The sequence below is a fragment of the Symphodus melops genome (genome assembly GCF_947650265.1).
Source record: "Symphodus melops genome assembly, chromosome: 13".
In the NCBI taxonomy this organism is placed as follows: Eukaryota; Metazoa; Chordata; class Actinopteri; order Labriformes; family Labridae; genus Symphodus; species Symphodus melops.
This window is the reverse complement of record NC_136703.1, coordinates 14,054,531-14,073,428: the sequence shown is the minus strand read 5'-3', so window position 1 is coordinate 14,073,428 and position 18,898 is coordinate 14,054,531. Positions and strand designations below refer to the sequence as shown.

The 18,898-nt window shown below is 41.0% G+C and overlaps 1 protein-coding gene across 4 annotated transcripts in view; it reads left to right on the top strand.

Moving 5' to 3' along the window:
- The first annotated feature begins 720 nt into the window (after positions 1-720).
- Positions 721-18,898, top strand: part of arhgef25a (Rho guanine nucleotide exchange factor (GEF) 25a) — a 41,195-nt gene continuing 23,017 nt past the window's right edge. For 2 of the 4 annotated variants that reach the window (XM_079360384.1, XM_079360383.1), the window contains exons 1-2: positions 721-843; positions 1,912-2,053. In XM_079360384.1, the coding sequence (XP_079216510.1) occupies positions 748-843; positions 1,912-2,053 (238 nt within the window). In that variant the 5' untranslated portion in view covers positions 721-747. Of the gene's footprint in view, positions 844-1,911; positions 2,054-7,118; positions 7,218-12,929; positions 13,447-18,898 lie in introns of those variants that run through there. The other 2 variants (XM_079360386.1, XM_079360385.1) reach the window with 2 other exon arrangements.

Below are 18,898 nucleotides of genomic sequence, written 5' to 3'. Positions count from 1 at the left end.
GAAAAAGGTTAAGTTGGCTTGAGATGGAGAGACATCCAGCAAGTGAAGGCAAAAAGGAATAAAGGAAAAAAGAGAGAGACTGATGGAAGGAGGAGATGTTTTGGGGAGGGGGCTGGTGATTCTGTTGAGCCAATGAAGGACAAGAAAGGGAGGGTGATGTGGACAGTCCTGAAGTTACTTCAACATTCAGGCAGGAGGAAAGAAGAAGAAGCTCTTAGAGAAAGACGTCCATGCTGTCTAGACTCCACGTTTGGATACATTTCAAAGAAGAGGATTTGAGGGACTAAATCTCAGCCATAAGATCCAAGAAATCCTTCGATGAGAGTTTTTGAGAGCAAAAGTTGGATTTTTTTTTTTAAAAACATACTTGCTTTCAGCTCACCTGTGTCTAAATTGGGGGACTTAAGAGAGGGGGACTAGAAGGACAAGTTCTGAGGCTCCCAGTGCTGTTATGTTCCCTGGTCCAGACATGCCCCCCCTCTTCCAGGATCAATTATTCATATGAATGAGGTTTCCTGTGTGTCAGGGCAGGACGAGGTGGGCTGTGGTTGCTCAGCTCCAATTTGTGGCACAGTGTGCAGCGAGACAGGAGCTGAGGGAGCAGAAAACAGGCGGACAAAGGAAAGTGAAGGTAGAGGACAGACAGAGAGAGAGAGAGAGGGAGAGAGAGAGAGGGAGATTGCGTGAGAGTTGGGTAAACAAAGGTCCCAAAAAAAGAGGATATTCTGAGGAGAGTTTTGGGGGAGCATGAAGGCTCTACAGAAGAATCAGGGATGCACTGACCAGATGTTGGGAGCCATGGCTGACATGTTGACTTCTGTAGCCTTGCCCAGTCAACAGTGGGTGAGTTGTTGATTTGTTTGTATGTTGCATAAAATGTCATGCAAAAGAGAAAAGAAAAACAATAACTAACAGAGACATATGAAGGTGATTTTCAGGGCCCACAGAGCGTGACATCCTCTTCTCTTCACATCAGTTCGTACCAAGTTTATTTCATGCCTTCGCATAAACCTAAAATGGTAAAAAGCAGAGGAATAGAAGGAGAGGAATGGAAGAATTTCAAGTCTCTGTTCAGTGCTTGTGAGGAATCTTGGATGTTTCCGTGTAACAGGAAGCAGAGTGGCAGTGATTAAACCATCTGACCATAAACAAACCCATGCAGGCTGGTCTAACTCCTTACCGCAACCAGGACAATTCATTTTTTTCCTTCCTTCCTTCATCCTTTGTACTTTTATTGTTTCTTGTTTTTGTTGTATATTTAGAAGCATCTCCAGTAAGAATGATGCTGCTGTTAAAAAGAAAACGAGGTTTATGTTCAGTGGTCACTTTTCCTGAAGTGTTTTCTGATTGGTGGTATAATGGTCACTTGGTATTCAAAGTCTATTTTTCAATTTAAATGTTTGTCTACAAAAGAGGGTATCCATAAGTTGCGTTTAATGAACACATTATCTTGAAGTTCAAACACATAGAGTTTACACAAATATGCAAATGGGTTTCTCTTTATATCGAAATCTGTTTATCATGATAAATCATTTCCTCCCTGGCAGACAGTGTTCAGAATAACAGAATAATATAATCTCCCAGCATCCTTGAAGAAGGCTGATAACACCATTTCATCTGTCTACCTCTATTCTGGTGCTGCTGAGTTTTAAATGAAGATTGAAAGTGCCGTCTGAGAGGCACTTCTAAGCCAAGCTCTGAGGCAGAAAGTTGACCTCAGTGATTCCTGCTGCATTCTTGACGTGTGTGTAATGGAGAAAAAGGATGAAAAAGATTCAGGGAATAGTGGAAAAAGCAGCCACTGGTATTATGTTTTTGTGGTTGTGTGACCATAAGCACATTGTATAATCTTACCATCACTTCCTCATCAGAGCAGGGCTCCTGCACTGACAAAGACATCTCTGTGTGTAGCTCTCAGATGGAGGGGAGATGGACCTCCCATTGAGCGAGGAGGAGAAGGGGCCTATGCAGGGCCGCTGGGAGCCAGAGGGGCTGGAGTGCGAGAGAAAGGCCAGTACTACAGCAGACAATCCAGAGAGAAGAGAGAGAACAGGTAAGACCTGAAAGGGCTGCATGTTCACAGCGTGACAGAGCATTTTTGACCCAAACCTCCACAATGCTAGTCCAAACATTGGGCCTCACCAAACCAGTCAGAGCTTAGAAAGTCACCTAAACACAAACTTCCAAAGTCTGCTTTCGTTCTTTGTGTGAGCCGTCACAGATTTCTATGCAATGACATCTTATACAGCCTGCTTGACCACTTCATCACTCTTTTATAAAGAAATAGAGGAAAATCTTTTTAGAAAAGAAATCTCAAAGAGGTTTCATTTATTTCTCCTAGACAACTTTGACATTCCTTGTGAGGGCTAAATGAGACTATGGCTTATGTCTCCAGCTTCTCACCCTGGACTCCAGATAATATAGCTGCACAAAATCTCAGCCTAGTCTCCCTTTTCGATCCAAAGGAGATCTCATCAAGGTCTGATATGATTTCTCAGATTTGTCTCACGTTTTGAGACTCTTTTTGAGCTCAGGTGGAGAACTTAGAAAGCTCTCTCAATGACTCAATCTAACCTCCCTTCACTTTTTTTTATTGTTGATCTCACATGGAGCAAAAAAAGAACCTTGTGCTCTCTGCTCTTCAAATTAAACATGATTTCTCTGTGACATGAAAATGTACTATTTTAAAGCAATACATTTGAAAAAAAGCCCAATTTCTACGTATTATTAAAACCTGACTGGCTTTCACTTATTTTCATGGGGATGGCTTTGACTCGATTGGCAGAGGTGTTGTCTTTTGACCAGAAGATCAAGGGTTCGATTCCCAGCTCCTGTGTCCCTAGGCAAAACACCTAACCCCCAATTACTGATCCCACTGTTGTGTCAGCGGTGTATGAATGGGATAAGTTACTTGTGATGGTCAATATACATAACAATTTATTTGGTTTTTTTTTAATGTAGGTTGGAATGTGTAAGGCTGCTTAAGTTTAGTAGACTAATCACAGTCTCATCTTTGTCTCATTATGTTCTCCTTTGGAGATGACAATGAGCCATTAACAAGAGATCTGCTTTAAGTCTCAAATAAGACTCCTGTGGCTAGTCTCAATCATTGCTCCTAGTGAATTTTAGGAGAAACTAAAAAGACCACAATGAGAAATGTTTGAAACTTAAAAGAGTCTGGGAGTAGAATCACCATTTTGTCTCCTGAGATGCAGAAGAGAAAGCCTTGAGCAGCAAAATCTTCCTCTGGGGAGTCTCTGCTACAATGTCTGTTGCACTACACAAATGTACACGTATGTAGATTCAAGTTGCCTTACATGAATAAATTACATATGAACTTTAATTAGGACGTTCACATTGATCAACTCTATCTATCCATCTGGGGGACTGACAAGAAAACAAATCAACTAAAGGTGGTGTTGACAGATTTGTCTGTTTGCAGCCCACCTGCACATTGTTGGGACATTTTCAGCAGTGTAGTGCGTGTGTGAAAAGGGTTCAATGCTATGTGAACTAGACCTTAAGTTACAGCTCAGCCTGATTTTCAGTATAAAAAAACGTGCCTGGCTCCCATTTGCCATATCTGATAGTGGTCATTAAACTTTAATAACTTCAGACTGGAGTCACCTGAGTGTTTGTAGTTGACCATTATTAAACTCCACCCTCTTTATCGTCTATTTACTACATTACAGAAAATAAGTATGTGAGAGTGAACAGGGTTCTTGTGTACAACACGTTCCAGATGGGGCAAGAAAGCACATTCAGCTGCCCCCCCCCCTGCCTCAGCTGCTATTGGTTGCACTCTTTCTGATTTTGCTGTGAAAGGCTTGCGTGCATTGCCATTTTCCTTGAGTGGAAAGGAACAAAAGGATCTTTGTAGCTGGATCTGGGTTTGGGTGAGCAGGAGTGTGTGTGTACATAAGGGGGTTTTTGGTGGTGTGTACCATGTGGTTGGACCGCGCACTGTTTTGCAGAAGTACATAAGTGGTGTTTGTGGGACCATAGGAAGCTGGCAGGGATGCTTATCTGTAATGCTTGTACTCAGATGGAGAGTGCTGCTGATGTTAATGCTGCTAAATATTATTTAAGCATACAGATGAAGGCTCAGTTAAGCAAAAAATAAATAAAACACAACGAAATGCCTTTTGTTGGACCATGTGGAAGGATGCTGACCAAATGGGAGATTCTTTATTCTTGTTCCAGACAAGTTCCTTTACTTAATTGTTTTTGCATAGCCTTATTTCCTCTGGATGGGAAATTGGATGGAAAATCAATGAAAGACAAAACAGAAAAAACTGCAACAACAAGATACAGACTCGGTTGTCGAGGCAAAGGACAGATCTGGATGGAAATGTGGAATATATGTTTGAGCTTTTATTGTCCAAACATTTTTTAAGCACAAATATGTGAAGATAACTGTGGCCACAAATCCTTGAATTTTTCAGGTTTGTGATGAGAGATTTTATGCTGTGTATTTAAATCATTCAATCATGATATTAATTACTCAACAAACATGGCAACCCTGAACGTATTTGTAACAGTTGTAAAAAAGCTAAAGTCATGAACAATCATTCTACGAAACCCTGTTTCTCTAGTGTCTACTTAATATTATAAATGAAATGAACATTCAAATAGTGATTGAAGTCAACCTTTAGACTCGTGCAACAGGAGATGTGTGATCTCATTTAGCTATGGTTTAACTGGAAACGGTCAAAGTGTTGTTTCCATCTCTTGGTGTGTCAGAAGGGGAAAGGAGAAGAGGCCCCTGCTTTCTTTAAAGTTGTGGTTCATTAGAGACATCTGTTACATGTTAGGAACAAGACGCCTGTTTTAGCTTTACAGGACAGTGCCAGCTTCCATTATTTCTTCATCTTTATCTGAACATCCATTTAAGTTAGGAATTCACAGTAGTTAATCTTTCTGTAGTTTATAGTACTAGTGGTAGTTTGTTCAACTTTCATCCACTTTTTGTTGTTCTTCTCGTCATCCCCCTCTTCTCTCCAATCCTTATGGATGTGTTCCCTAAAGCTTGGTCGGCAGTAGTGGTATTTCAAACCTTTTTCCCCCTCATCACACAGAGCTGCTGGTCATATTTCTCTCAAATCTTATTATGTTTTCCTCCTCGCTCCCTGGACACCAGCAATATAACTCACATTTTCACCCTCCCGTGACAGTCAGTGTCTCCAGTATCTGTTTTGTAACATTGATCAGTGATGGATGGCTATGTGTGTCCATACACTGTCTCTCTCTCTCTCCAGGAAGCAACATCAACAGGAAAATGAGCCAGGAAAAACAAAGTTGTATTGAACAGTCGCATGCACAGTCATTTTTAAGATACATATCTTGATGAAACTCTGAATGTGCTTATTCGATACTTGGAGCACATGCACACTGTGATTTTAGAAGTTGTCGGCTGATGGATTTTTTTTTTTTTTATAGGAAACAGGCGATTCTGTCAGACAAGTAGAGAACATTTATGGTATCAAAAGACTTACATAATAATCTCTATCCACAAACTCACCACAAGACATTAGGAAAAAAAGTCTTTAGCCTCTCTCTGTCCTTTCATATGAAAAGTGATACTGAACACATTCATGAATGGAAGGTCTCATGACCCATGGTTAGCTCTAACTCATTTTTTCAAATCAAGTCATTCACCCAAATTAATGAGTAGCAATGGACAGATGTAGTTGTCCATATTGGGTTTTATGAGAGCCTTGGGGAGGTTGTCCTTTAATATCAACTGCTCCCTGAGGACCTTAGGACAAAGTTGTTTGTGCTTGCATGACCTTAAATGGGCAGATATCAACCTAATGTTGCGCTGTATTCTGTGGTGAAGGCAATAAACTAAACAGTGTTTTCTAACACCAGTATCAAATTAATTCATGGAGTCTGGAGTAAAAAATATAATCATCTCCATAAATAGCAAATTATCTCTCTGTATAAAAGTCAATCACATTTTCAATTTCTGTCTGTGTTCCCAAAATGAGAAAATGGTCTGATATGCTGGTTCTCTTCTGCAAACAGTGGCCAAAGAACAGTCCTGGTTGGGTTATTTGAACATTAACCTATAAGTCAAACACTTTCTGTGAAGTATTGTTAATAAATCTCTGGTTTAAATGGACTTAACATACCTTCAGTATGACTTGAATTTTTAGCAATGTACTCATGCATGTTGTTGAGTCTGAACATTTTGGATTTTTATCTTTTTCTGCCAAAATGCTTAACTACAGTATTTAACAACTAAACTGTGAGCAGGGTTTTTAGAGCTTAATCCCAAAAAGAGCTGCCCCATTGTGGTTTGTCACAAATGCTGAAAGAGAGAGAGAGTCTTGGGAGATAAAAATAAAAATTGATATCACTGCTGCAGCGTAACGACTTTTCCCCACATTGTCATTTAATAGTGTGATAAAAAGAAAAAAGATCCTCTGCCATTCTTCCTTGCAGATCCTCTCTGTCAGGTTGGACGGTGAACGTTGGTGGTCAGCCATTTTCAGGTCTCTCCAGAGATGCTCAATTGGGTTTAGGTGAGGGCTCTGGCTGGGCCAGTCAAGAACGGTCACAGAGTTGTTCTGAAGTCACTCCTTTGTGATTTTTGCTGTGTGCTTAGGGTCATGTCTTGTTGGACGGTGAACCTTCGACCCAGTCTGAGGTCCTGAGCACTCTGGAAGAGGTTTTCTTTCAGGATATCTCTGTACTTGACCGCATTCATCTTTCCTTCAATTGCAACCAGTCGGTGGAAGTCTGCAATGATAGTTGACTTTGTGGAACTTTCTCCCATCTCCTTACTGCATCCCTGGAGCTCAGCCACAGTGATCTTTGGGTTCTTCTTGACCTCTCTCACCAAAGCTCTTCTCCCATGATGGCTCAGTTTGGCTGGATGGCCAGGTCTAGGAAGAGTTCTGGTCGTCCCCAACTTCTTCCATTTAAGGATTATATGGAGGCCACTGTGCTCTTAGGAACCTTGAGTGCTGCAGAAATTCTTTTCGAACCTTGTCCAGATCTGTGCCTCGCCACAACTCTGTCTCAGAGCTCCTTGGGCAGTTCCTTCGACCTCTTGCTTCTCATTTGCTCTGACAAGCACTGTGAGCTGTAAGGTCTTATAAAGACAGGTGTGTGCCTTTCCTAATCAAGTCCAATCAGTTTAATTAAACACAGCTGGACTCCAATGAAGGAGCAGAACCATCTCACGGAGGATCAGAAGAAATGGACAACATGTGAGTTAAATAAGAGTATCACAGCAAAGGGTCCGTACCCACTGTAGCTGCTTCAAAGACTAGAGCATTGTAGAAAAAAGGAAAAGAATTTTGACCGTCCTGGTGAAGCAACATGTATAAAAAACCTCTAAACCTGTAAGAATCAGGGCCTCTTATCTAATCAGGTATTTAATATTTATTTTTTAAAATTAAAGATCTTTTCGCACTTTAGCAAAGAGGGTCATGCTGGGCTGGTAGGCAGGCGTAGGTCAGGGAGGTCCCTCAGACACCTTACAGGTCACTGCTCCACAGCACAGCTGGCATTTACATCACATGCTGATACTGTAAAAACAACAACACCTAAGCACAGCCCTACATACGTGTGTCAACACATGTAGATGTACTTGTGTGCTAGTATACAACTAAAGTCAGGAATTCTGATGTGCAATATCTTTTATTAACTCATAAGGATTCACTGCATGATTCAAATAATACCGAAGTGTAGCAGAAACACCGTCTCTTAATCTGTTTTTCCGACAGAAAATCATTTTTTTCTCCTTTCGTTGAAACCTCTTGCCTCAGTTATTATTACTCAAAGATTAAACAGCAGTGTCTCACCATGTGTGGTCCCTGGGTTTCACTCTTGTTTAATTAACATTTTCTCCTTTGGGTGGCATTTTAGCTCAGGCTTAAGCCTCAAACCCAGTCAGCTGTAGTCCCAGAGTCTCTGTGCTGCTTACAAAGTGTTTCTAGAGAAAGCTTCACAGAGCAACTGCGGACAGATGAATAAAGGCAGCAGGTCGGATAGGAGGACGAGACGTGACGACGACTGGTTGATAAGGAATGTGTGTCTGTGTGGATGTCTTGATGTGTGTGCTCGTAATTGTGGTTGGTACATTATGAAATGTCGCGGATGTTTTGAGAAACAAATCTCCACGGGAGTTTCACCTCCTCTCTGTGTAGCGTGGAACTCCTGCTGCCTGGGAGCTGCACTGCATGTCGGGGTATAACAGTGGGAGGTACTGAGTGGTACTAGTGTTGAAGTGAACACACGCACACACACAGCAACACACCTGTTTGTTTCTCCAGCGTGGCGATGTCGTTCACTTTTATTGCACAAAAACATCAGCTGTCCGCAGAAAAGACGAGAACAACACAGCCCCCCCCCCCCCTTACAACTGCTTGCCTTAATTGGCGCTCAGTGGAGAGTTGAAGGCAGGAAGGAATAGAGAGTGCGAGAGGAACTGCAGGAGAATAAGAGCGGAAGGAAAATCTAAGTGAGCATATTTTGGCAGGATTTCAGCTGGCTGATGGGCTGAGGAGAGGCTAATGTCAGTGGGGGAGCTGGGGAACACACTGCAAACAAGCAACTCTGCTGAAGTGAGACCTGCTGGAGCTAATACTATGAATGCTTATGCCACATGAAATCTTTCCATATTTCTTTTTCGTGTGCGTGAATTCCAGCTGATCAATGAAAAATCAGATTCCTTTGCATTTATTATTATATTATATTTATATTCATTGGGTTTTATTGTTGTGCTTATTGTTTCTGCTGTTTGTGGTGGGGGGGATTACTGTCTTTCACTGTAAAGCACTTTGGTTGGCTACTCGCTGTTTTAAATGTGCTATATAAATAAAGTTGACATTGACATTATAAATCCCTCCCTGAACAGAGTTCAAACGCCTTAAATCCAGGCTGCTGTGAACAAACACATCCAGGTTCTTTTCAACCTCTAGCATTTCAGCGTATTTTTCTCCACAGTGTATACATGTGCAGATGTAGCATCCTTAGCGTGTGTGTGTCTCGTGCAAGATGGAGATAAGAAAAAAGGAGAGAGAGAGCGAGAGAGCAAAGGAGTGACATAAAAGGGTGAAGAATGAATGGGTGTTATTGCATGCCTCACATAACATCCCCCTCTCCCACTTCAAGCCAAAGAGGAGGAACGTTTTTCCATATTTCTATGAACATTCAGAGCTTTGGGGATGTTTTTTGTGCTAATTTCAGGGTGTATTTATTCTAATATTTGATTCCAGATTAACAAGGGGGCTGGTGCCGAATTTGACGTTTGTAGATTCTCAGTGATAAAAATCAGTGGTTAATATGAAAAGTGCGCATCAGAGTTTGCCTGTTTTTGTGTCATAATTTCAGTTTTTGCTTCTCAGTCAAAAAAAATGTACACTTTCCAAACACACAGCTTCCTTGTAAAATAGAACTTTTTTTCAGCGTTTTTGTCAGAGACCTCACAAGCAAAGTGCACCACACAATCAACCTAATGCAACAAGTGCAAATGCCCCCTACTGGGCACCCTGAAGAAGCAAAGTCTGACATCTTTTAACTTAAGAGCACATGAAAAGATTCCCCAGCTTTCATTTCATGAATTTTGAATGCATCTCAAGAGCACTGCACTCTTCATTATCTCGCTGCTCTGTTGTCTGCTCTTCTGTGTTGTGATCGAGCAGGCAGCCCCCTATTTGTACAGCTTTGCCATCGGGTTCTCTTCTCGCTGTCTTCGTTTTATCTTTTTCCTTTTAAACCCTCTGTTTAGCTGTCACATCCTTTGTTTCAGATCATGCTTTGAAATGTGCTCCTGTGCTGCGACAGTGTTTGTTTTTGACTAAAGGGCTCAACATCGCTGTTTGATATTCCTCTGGTGGATTACCCCCTTCAATCACAGTCACTTAGAGCATCCATTATAAGAAAAGCAATAGAAGGAGGGAGGTAGGGGAGAGGTATTGTGGTCTACATGTTTGTCTGTAGAGATGTATTAAACTAGTGTGCCCCAGAACCTTAGAATGATGTAACTCTTGTACCTTTATGTTTAAGTAGCTTAGTTTATACTGCATGTTTGGGGTTGCGGAAAAGAAACATCTCATGCAGCTTTGAGTGTACTTTACATGTGTGGCTAATAGGTGAGGCTTCTCCTGTTTGCTCTGACTGTCAGAAAAACATCCTGACTGCAATCTGCCACCACCCTGAAAAACGTGGACGCACCCGAGAGCACCTCAGTGATTTGCGTGTGAGCTGGTTCAGTGCCAGGCACTACTCAGCCTTCTCTTGTTTCCATCGATGCCCCCTTAGGAAGGAACCTGAGTGGGCGCTCGTATTCGTTGCAGCAATCAGGAGGTGATTTCCTCACAGTCGCATTGTGTGAAGGGAGCATGGTGTGATGAGTGCTGGGAAAAGTGAGATGAGATCACAAACTGAGTCATAAGCTCAGAAGCATCAGCCAGGAGAAGTGCAGTTTGTTGGTCAGATAATAATTTGCTGATTCTCGCAGTATTCCACATCTGCTGTTTTAGAAGCTTTCTCATTTTCCTGCATCTATCAGCTACCTCTAAGTCGTTTCCTTTGGATTCACTTGTGATATTTACTGAAATAGCAACTTTCTTGCATAAAAAAGGCTGATGAGTCATAATCTGGTGTGGATTGGGTTTAATCTTCCCTGATGTGAAGTACACATCTGAAAGGCTGTATATGCGTGTTGCTATTTAAGCAGTAACACAACCTGTGCGCTCATGAATATAAGAATGATTATAACAGCCTACAGCAAAGACAGATGTAAAATGTGTGTTCTTCTTGTGTTTGTGTCTGTACCATTTATACATTATTTTTAGAGTATATTCTATATATTCTATAAGACGAATATTTTTCTTATTGTTTTTGTTTTCAGATATTTACTTTGTTTGATGAGCCTAAATCAGACCTTTTTATTTCATTAAAAAAAAAAATATTTGGAAAATTAACAGAAAACGTATTATATCATGTTAAACCCTGTTTTCACTTAGCGGTTTACTTCGGTTCGTCTCGGTACGCATTTTGTGGCATTTTCAAATTACCGGCCCGTACCATTTTTGGGACCCTTCTGTCGGTATGCCAAGAATATGGATCTGACCCTAAAAGGTAGAGCTAAACACTGCGGTCTGAGTCTGTTGATTGGTCCCGTACGACAGCGGCATTAAAAGACAAAAGCCCTGTTTCTACTAAGCGATCCAGTATGGATCACTACAGTTTGGTTTGGTTTGGTTTGGTTTAGTAAAGCCTGATCCTGTTTGTGTTCCACAGCCAACGCGTGCCCTATTTAGTAGGCGGCGTTTAAGCTGGATACTGATAGCCGCGTCAGCTACGTAAAGCCTGACGTTATAGCAGAGCGACACAGTGTACTCCGCAAATAAATTTAATTAAGATGAAAAACTGGTTGGCTGTGGAAAACACAAACAAGAGCAGGCTTTACCTAACCAAACCATACCAATCTGTACTGATCCATACCGGACCGCTGAGTGGAAAAGGGGCTTTAAACATAACTATTTACTACTTTTAAAAAGGTTTAACACTTTTATGATGACAGCTCAAAGACTTCATCATTTCATTCCTATAGTGTTACACATTTGCAAAGTCTAGCTAGGCTCAGATAGTTTAAATCCATAGAAACCTGGATAAAAATAGCTTTCTGATCAAGTCTGGTTCTAGAACAAAATGACTCAGGGTGGTCGCCGGTGAACAGACTGGTCATAACCATCAAATTGTGACCGTAATTAACATAATCTGAGTTACTGTTGTCTATTCAACACCTTGATTATTATAATTTTTTTAACTATTGAGGGAAGTTTGCTCCATGATAAGATTTTTTTGTTTATTGATTGTTGTTTGTTTGATTTTTATTGTCAAAGCATCTTTGACTACTTAGAAAAGCGCTATATAAAACATATGTATTATTATTATTATTATAATTATTATTATTATTATTATCATTATCACAGAGCCATCATATAGTTATCAATCTATAGCTTTTAGTAACATGAAAAGACCTCATCTCACATTGCATTTGTATGCTAACTTCTAACAATGATTTGGATATCACAGTATTTTGTAACTTATGTTTTGTGTTAAATAGAAACCATCATTTTGACTCTTCTCTTTCTTCCTCTGGTCCTGACCACGATGAGTCAAACGTATTGTTAAGGGCTTCATTACAAGGATTTTATTGGCCAACATTGTGTGCGAGCCAGGTTTACAGTCAATTTGTGCTTGGTAATGCTGACTTGCTGTCTTGGAGCCATTTCTGAAGTAAGTTGTTTTATAGTTGCGGATGAATGTTTTCACTCAGAATAGTTTTTTTGGATGCTCATCTATATTATATATGTATTTTAACTTTTTCAAGCCACAGAGATTTATTTGGTTTGCCACCACGCGCTACAATGACTTGTCCCACTAAATGACTTGGCTTACTCTCACATGCCCACCAAAAATACTTGTGAAATCTAAGACAGCCAACTCGCTCTATCGAAACTGAGAGGAAAAAAAGTTTAAACACTGTATTGCTTCATGACCAAGCACTGAACACCACAGGGGAATATGTGAGTTGTAATAACCAGAAGTAAATCAAAAGAAAGGGAAAATCCATGAAGTGATATGAATCATTTCAGCACAACATGGCCTTTCATTAGCAAATAGCATTGTGTTTTTTTACAAAGCTGGCTGATGCTTTTGGGTCAGCTCTGTGTGCCATTTCTCAACAAGAGGGTGCAGAGAAAAGAACAGCTGAGTGGAGACAAACACAGAGGGCAGGAAGAGAGAGAAAATAAGGGTAGTGGGAACCTTATCCTGGAATAGCCAGCAACTAGAGCTGCAGACTCCACCCTTCTTACCCCTCCCCTTACTCTCTCTCTCTCTCTCTCTCTCTCTCTCTCTCTCTCTCTCACTGCTATCTCACTCTCTCGCTCTTTCCGAAGCAGTCTCCCAGTCTGTCATTTGACCAGGCGGTTCACAGAGGCGAGAGCTCAGTACCAAGAGGAAAGCAGAGGGGAAAAAAAGAGGCAGAGGGAAAAAGGAGCACATTGAATAAAACGATCAGCTTACAGGACTGGAATCTTTTTTATTGCTTTTATCACCATCTGGAAAACCCTGTGAGCGTGAGTAAGAGGGGATTTCTTCTTGGCAGCAGCTTTGGTGGACTCTTTCCCTTCTTCTCCGTCTGGATGTGTGGGCTTTAAAAAGTCTGTCTACTCTCAACTGTGGAGGAGGAGGCAGACACTGTTTTAGGGATTTACACTGTGAGGAGTCGACTTGGGTGAGAGTGAAAGAGACAGAGAGGGGCAGAAGGAGAGGGAGTGCCGAGCCATGCCCACCTCTTCTTATGGTTGAACAGCATGAAAGGGGGTCACCATCGCCACCACCACAGAGGCTGTGGCTGCCAACACTTGTTCCGTAAAGTCCTAGTCAAGTGTGGCTGCTGCTATGCCCGGGTCAGAGGTCAGTGTCAAACACTTCACACACATACATACACACAAACATGCTCAAAACAAGTCTTTTCTTTACTTTAAAACTGGTAACAACTGTTTTAAAGAGTCTAATTCTTCTTTTTGATGCTCCACTATACTTGCGTCAGTGTTTTTGTCAATGCAAATGATACCAAACAAAAAAAATCACTCCTCTCCTCTTCCTCACTTTAATACCTCTGCATTCCCTTGCTCATCCTCTCCTCCACATTTTCTTACACGTCCACCCACCTCTCCCTTATCTCTCTTTCCATTCCTCTGAGCATATGCTAATGGTTTAAAGTGTAAGCCTCAATCCTACCGCCTGCTCTCTCCGCCTCCAGCTAGAGCAACAGATGTGTGTCAAATACACATCAGAGCGGGCAAAAGAAGAAAAAAAACAACCTTTCTACAGATGAGTGCACAGTGATAGACAGGGAAGCAGAGGACATGCATCACACATTCTTTCATTAAAAATAGAGCGTGTGCGATTTGGAAAGTGTCCTCGTCATGATGGGTGTCAGTTGGGTATGTGTAGCACGTGGATGGATGAAACACACACTCACACACGGAGGGGGGTCTCCGAAACATTCCTGTAGAGCAAACAGGGAGAGCTGAACAAAAACAGCAGTGATTCCCCCCTCCCCTCCTCTTTCTCCTCCACAACTCTCCTGTTTGTTGTAATGAAGTGCAACAGAAATAGCAACGGTCCATTAGAATATTGTGCGGTTTAGTAAAAGCAGCAGGTGGCGAGAGATGTAATAACAAAAAAAAAAGCCAGTGACCCCCACATCGGCCAGTTCAAAGCAAACTCAGTATTTACTTTTAAATCTCTACGAGGGCAAGAGAATGAAATTAAAATCTATTTTTGTCCCTCAGTTTCTTTCAATGACCTCTGCCCTTGTGACTGAGTGGCAAAGTTAACACAACAACGGTGTCTAATAGCACTTTATGAGTTCAGTTCGCGGTGCCACGCTGTGTTTGTTCCCTGTTACAAGCCGACATCAAAGGGATAAAAAAAGCGGACCTACGATTGAGACTCTGCACTTAAATGGGGTTGCACATGAAGTGGGCCTTCATAATATTGGGTCAGTGATGTTGGATACATACCTCAGATTCCTTCAGTTTAATCTCTTATGTAATGGATAGTCTCCTTTTCGTTGCCTGAAGCTCCCCACTGTACCTCTAGCATGTTATCACAGCAAACGCATGCACATTTAGATCATAAAACATGCAGGGTGGGGATTGGAGGAGTTAAGCGTTGTAGTCTATTAAAAGAAATCTCAATAAACATACAGAAAGGGATTCACTGGAGCGGTCTAATAGTCTTTAAACACTTAATGGAGGAGGCTCTATTGTGACCAGGTAGGAATTTCTATGTTCAACAGTTTGGAGCAAAATAACAATTTCTAAGTCTGTATGTCTCTCAGAGTAACGTCAGTATTAAGGTGATGTAAGACATCCTTACAGCATGTAAAGTACATTTCCATGTCACTGACACAGCTTTGGTCCAACTTGTATATCAAGGAGTGCTTCAATCATCTAATGTAACGCTCTTAACATAACATGATGTCAAGAGGGAAAGAGCTGGTTGTAGAGGACTTTTTAACTGCACTTCATCAGTTTCCCCTCCTTAATCTCAAATCTTTTCAATTCTGCCACATCTTTAACATCTGATCTGATCTGATTTGTCTTCTTCTGTTATTTGTGGCCTTTTGCATCGGAAACTTTTTACTTGGAAGCACGAGCTAAACTCTCTCTGTTTACAGAAATAACACTGAACAATGCAGGTCGGACTTCACAAGGCCAGCAGCACGTCAGACAGTCTGTAGACGATGTACTTGTGGGTGAAGCATGTCAAAGTGTAGCGTAGCATCTATATTTGACTGATGTATTTTTTTTTAAAACAAACACCAGTTTGACACAGATGAACACTCTTATAGGAAACAATCAGAGAACAAAGCGCTACACTTGGAGTCATTTCAGCTGTGTTGTGACTTTCCTAAGAAGGCTTTCCTGTGTCAGAAAAGTACAGGCAAATCATTGAGGGTTTTTTTGTTTGTTTTTTGCCTCATGAAGATAATTCAGTTGCACATTTTTCTTTTTATTCACTCTTTGGAATAAAACAGGGAATCAGAAGCAGACCACTTCTTTGAGCAAAACAATATGTAAATGTGAAAAGAAAGGTCTCATTTGTTGTTATAATGTTTGCGGTGTAGTACTGATGAGCCAAACGAGGCATGAAAAATACAGGAAGTGCATGACTATATGTACACAGAGGGAGATGAGGGGTGGGATTATTGATCTGTTCGACGTGATAGAGAAGCCCAGGAAAATGGATAGGTGAAGAAATACATGTAATGAAACATGTAGCTCTGATGTCAGCCTGGCTCGTTTCAGCACATTAACAGATTGGCTGCAGGAGGGCCATTAGTGAGGGCTACTTCCCAGCAAATATTATTGACAAACCATTTAAAAAAATAGATGGTGTGCCTGAGTTTCTACTGAGCCAGGTGGAGAAAAAACAACCAGGGGATTGATAAAATCAAGTCTGGTAAAATGCTTTTATTTTGAAAATGTTCTTTATTTGTATCATGACAATAACACTTATGAAATGCGCTTCAAATTGGATTCGCAGAGCCTACAACAGTTTTGAGTACATTTTTAAGACAGGCACAAATTTGTATGTAAAATACCCAAAAAAATATCTGAAGTTGAACAGCACTGATGTCGCACATATTTCTAACTGTACAATCTGAAATGGTTCGGAACAGTTATGTACCCGGATACCAGTTTATCCAAACATTTCCTCATCTGACATCGCGCCTAGGATAAAGACATAGCTGTCTAATGTTTGCATATCAACTGAAATGATTTTTCCATAAATATATCCTTCCCATCCTATGACTACCCATGTCTCTCTCCTTCTATCACTTGTCTATCACTTTCTCTATGCTCCTCTAAAGAACCAGAAAGACTATGTGCTACCTTCTGCATGGATCTATGTTCTATGTGCATCTGTGAGTGTTGACTCATGCATGCAATGAGTTAGAACAAGGATGCCCCCTAGCAACTCACAACCTCCGCACACAAATATGGTTAAATGGGGGAGACAGAAAGAGAACAGAGACGAATATGAGAAAATATGTATCGGAATTCTAAGGACATTAAATTGGAGCTGCAACTGCCTTACACTTCGTGTGGAAGGCAGTTTATCCACCTCCATTTAATCATAATCGCAACTGAAAAAACCCCAAATCATATAAATCAAGGTAAAAAACCACAAATATGTACGATAACAGTGAATGATAACATATTAAAGATATTTTTTTATTTTGAAAGAAGATTTTAAGGAAGAATTTAAGGATTTAAGGATAAACTTATTTGTTAAGTGTCACAAAAGTTTTCTTACAGGCAGATGGCACTTCACCAAGGAATCGGACTCTGCTGGAGGTTTCTGCCACTGTTCTTGCTCATTGATGGATTGTTCTTGAGTTTCTCTCAAAGAAAAGAATAAAAGTGTAGACCTGCACTTTAATGTGAAACAGTTATTACCAGTGAAAATGTATTTCATGTGACATTAAATAAACTAAATTGTATTTAGTTTTATCAGTGCAAAATATATACATGTACCATAGTGAATATAAAAAACTACGTCTCACAATCTAAGTAGAACATTCAAGCATCTATACATACTTTAATGTCTGAATCATTTCAGTGTGGTGTTAGTCTACATGGCTTTGTAATGTCTTCCTGTTTGTACATCGCAGCTATTTGGCTGGAACACATGGCTCATTTGCTGCAGTTTCCAGTTAATTTGAGATGAATCACACAATCCCAGTAGGAAAATGATCGTCCACTTGCCCCCCTTCTCGAACTAGTCAGAGCTCATGATGTGCTTCAGGCCCCAGACATAGTACTGTACGCAGTGTCTTCACAAAATGCATCTCAGTAGTGTGGCTATTACTTTAAGCCGAGGATTGCCATCACTGATCTGACCCCCGAGCCAAATGAAGAATTTTGATAACGTTTCGGTCTTGCTGTTTACAGAAGCCAACCCTGCTGTCGAACACAAGGGAAAATGACCATGTCAGAGTTTGTATATCTTTTATTTTTCAGCCCAAGAGCTTTCTTTGCAATCAGCTTATAAGGCAGACTTTGAGACATGATGGAAAAAATCAACAAAAATAGATGAAGCTAAAGGTATGCTGCTGGGCTGCTGTGACTCGGCCTTGCTGTTCGGCAGTCTGAGATATTTTTAAACTTAGCACCCCAGCCCACCCTTCACATCGTCATCTCCTCTTGCCCTCCCACCCCCACACCCACACCAACCTCCCGGTCTCTTCTGTGTTGTACAACTGATCTCCTCCATATTGTTTCTCTCTGGCACATGCAACAGAGAGAGAGAGAGAGAGAGAGAGAGAGAGAAGAAAAAAACCCGACAGAGAGTAATGGAGCAAGAGAAATGAAGCAGAGACTTGCAGCAACCCCAGTGCTCCCAGTCTCCCGGCTGGTAAAAATAATCTGAATTTAGATTTGAGTGTTGGATGATTTGCCAGCTCTGGAATGTGAACATCAACTGGAGCGTCAAGATCATTCATCAGACAGCCTCGTTTTCCCTCTTCTTGTCTTCCCTGCCTCTTTCTCTCAGTGAGACCGTTATAAATTGTCGTCTGCCGTTTTCACTTTTCACACCCTTGCACACGGTTTCCTCTCATTTCCCTTTAGCCCTACTGAACAAGCGTTGCCCTGACATATTTCCAGAGCTCCCTTCATTTCTCCCACTCCCTTTTTTCTTTCTTTCCCCCTCTTCCTCAGGGCTGTGTTTGTAAATGTGCAAAGGAGAAGAATGACGGAACAAATTATGAAACACAGGAGTGCATTCCATACCTTGTTTAGAAAGAATTCTCCTACAGCGCAGAGGGGGAGAGGAGCCACTTCCCCTGTGATTCTATCCCCTCGTTCAGCCCATATGGATCTTTTATTATTCACAGTCTTTTGGGTTGTCTCTGATACTTGTTCGTTGTGCGTTGACACTCATGTATTACCTTTATGTTCTTTTACTCCAAGTTTATATTCTTTGAAATCTCATAATTTATTTTTTTTTTTTCCTGGAGAGAAACGAGATTGAAGTTCTTCCTGCCTCATCTGTAGTTCTCTCCAGAGAGAGGAGGCCTCTTTGAGAAAGTTTCCAAAACAGCACACAAAGCAAACAATGGTCAGTGACACTATTGAAAGCAGTTTGGAATTGTGTTGAAGAAGTGGGCTAGAGCTTTGACCAACGGCCTGATGTGTTTTTTTTTTTGGAAGTTTACCCTGTTCTCAATCAAATGTGAGGTTCAAACATTGGATCTCAGGATCCAGCCAGAGTGTTAGATCCAGTATGTCAAAGGAAATCCTTGACCTTATGTTTCAGTAAAAGAGTATTGTGCCGAGTTCTGATACAA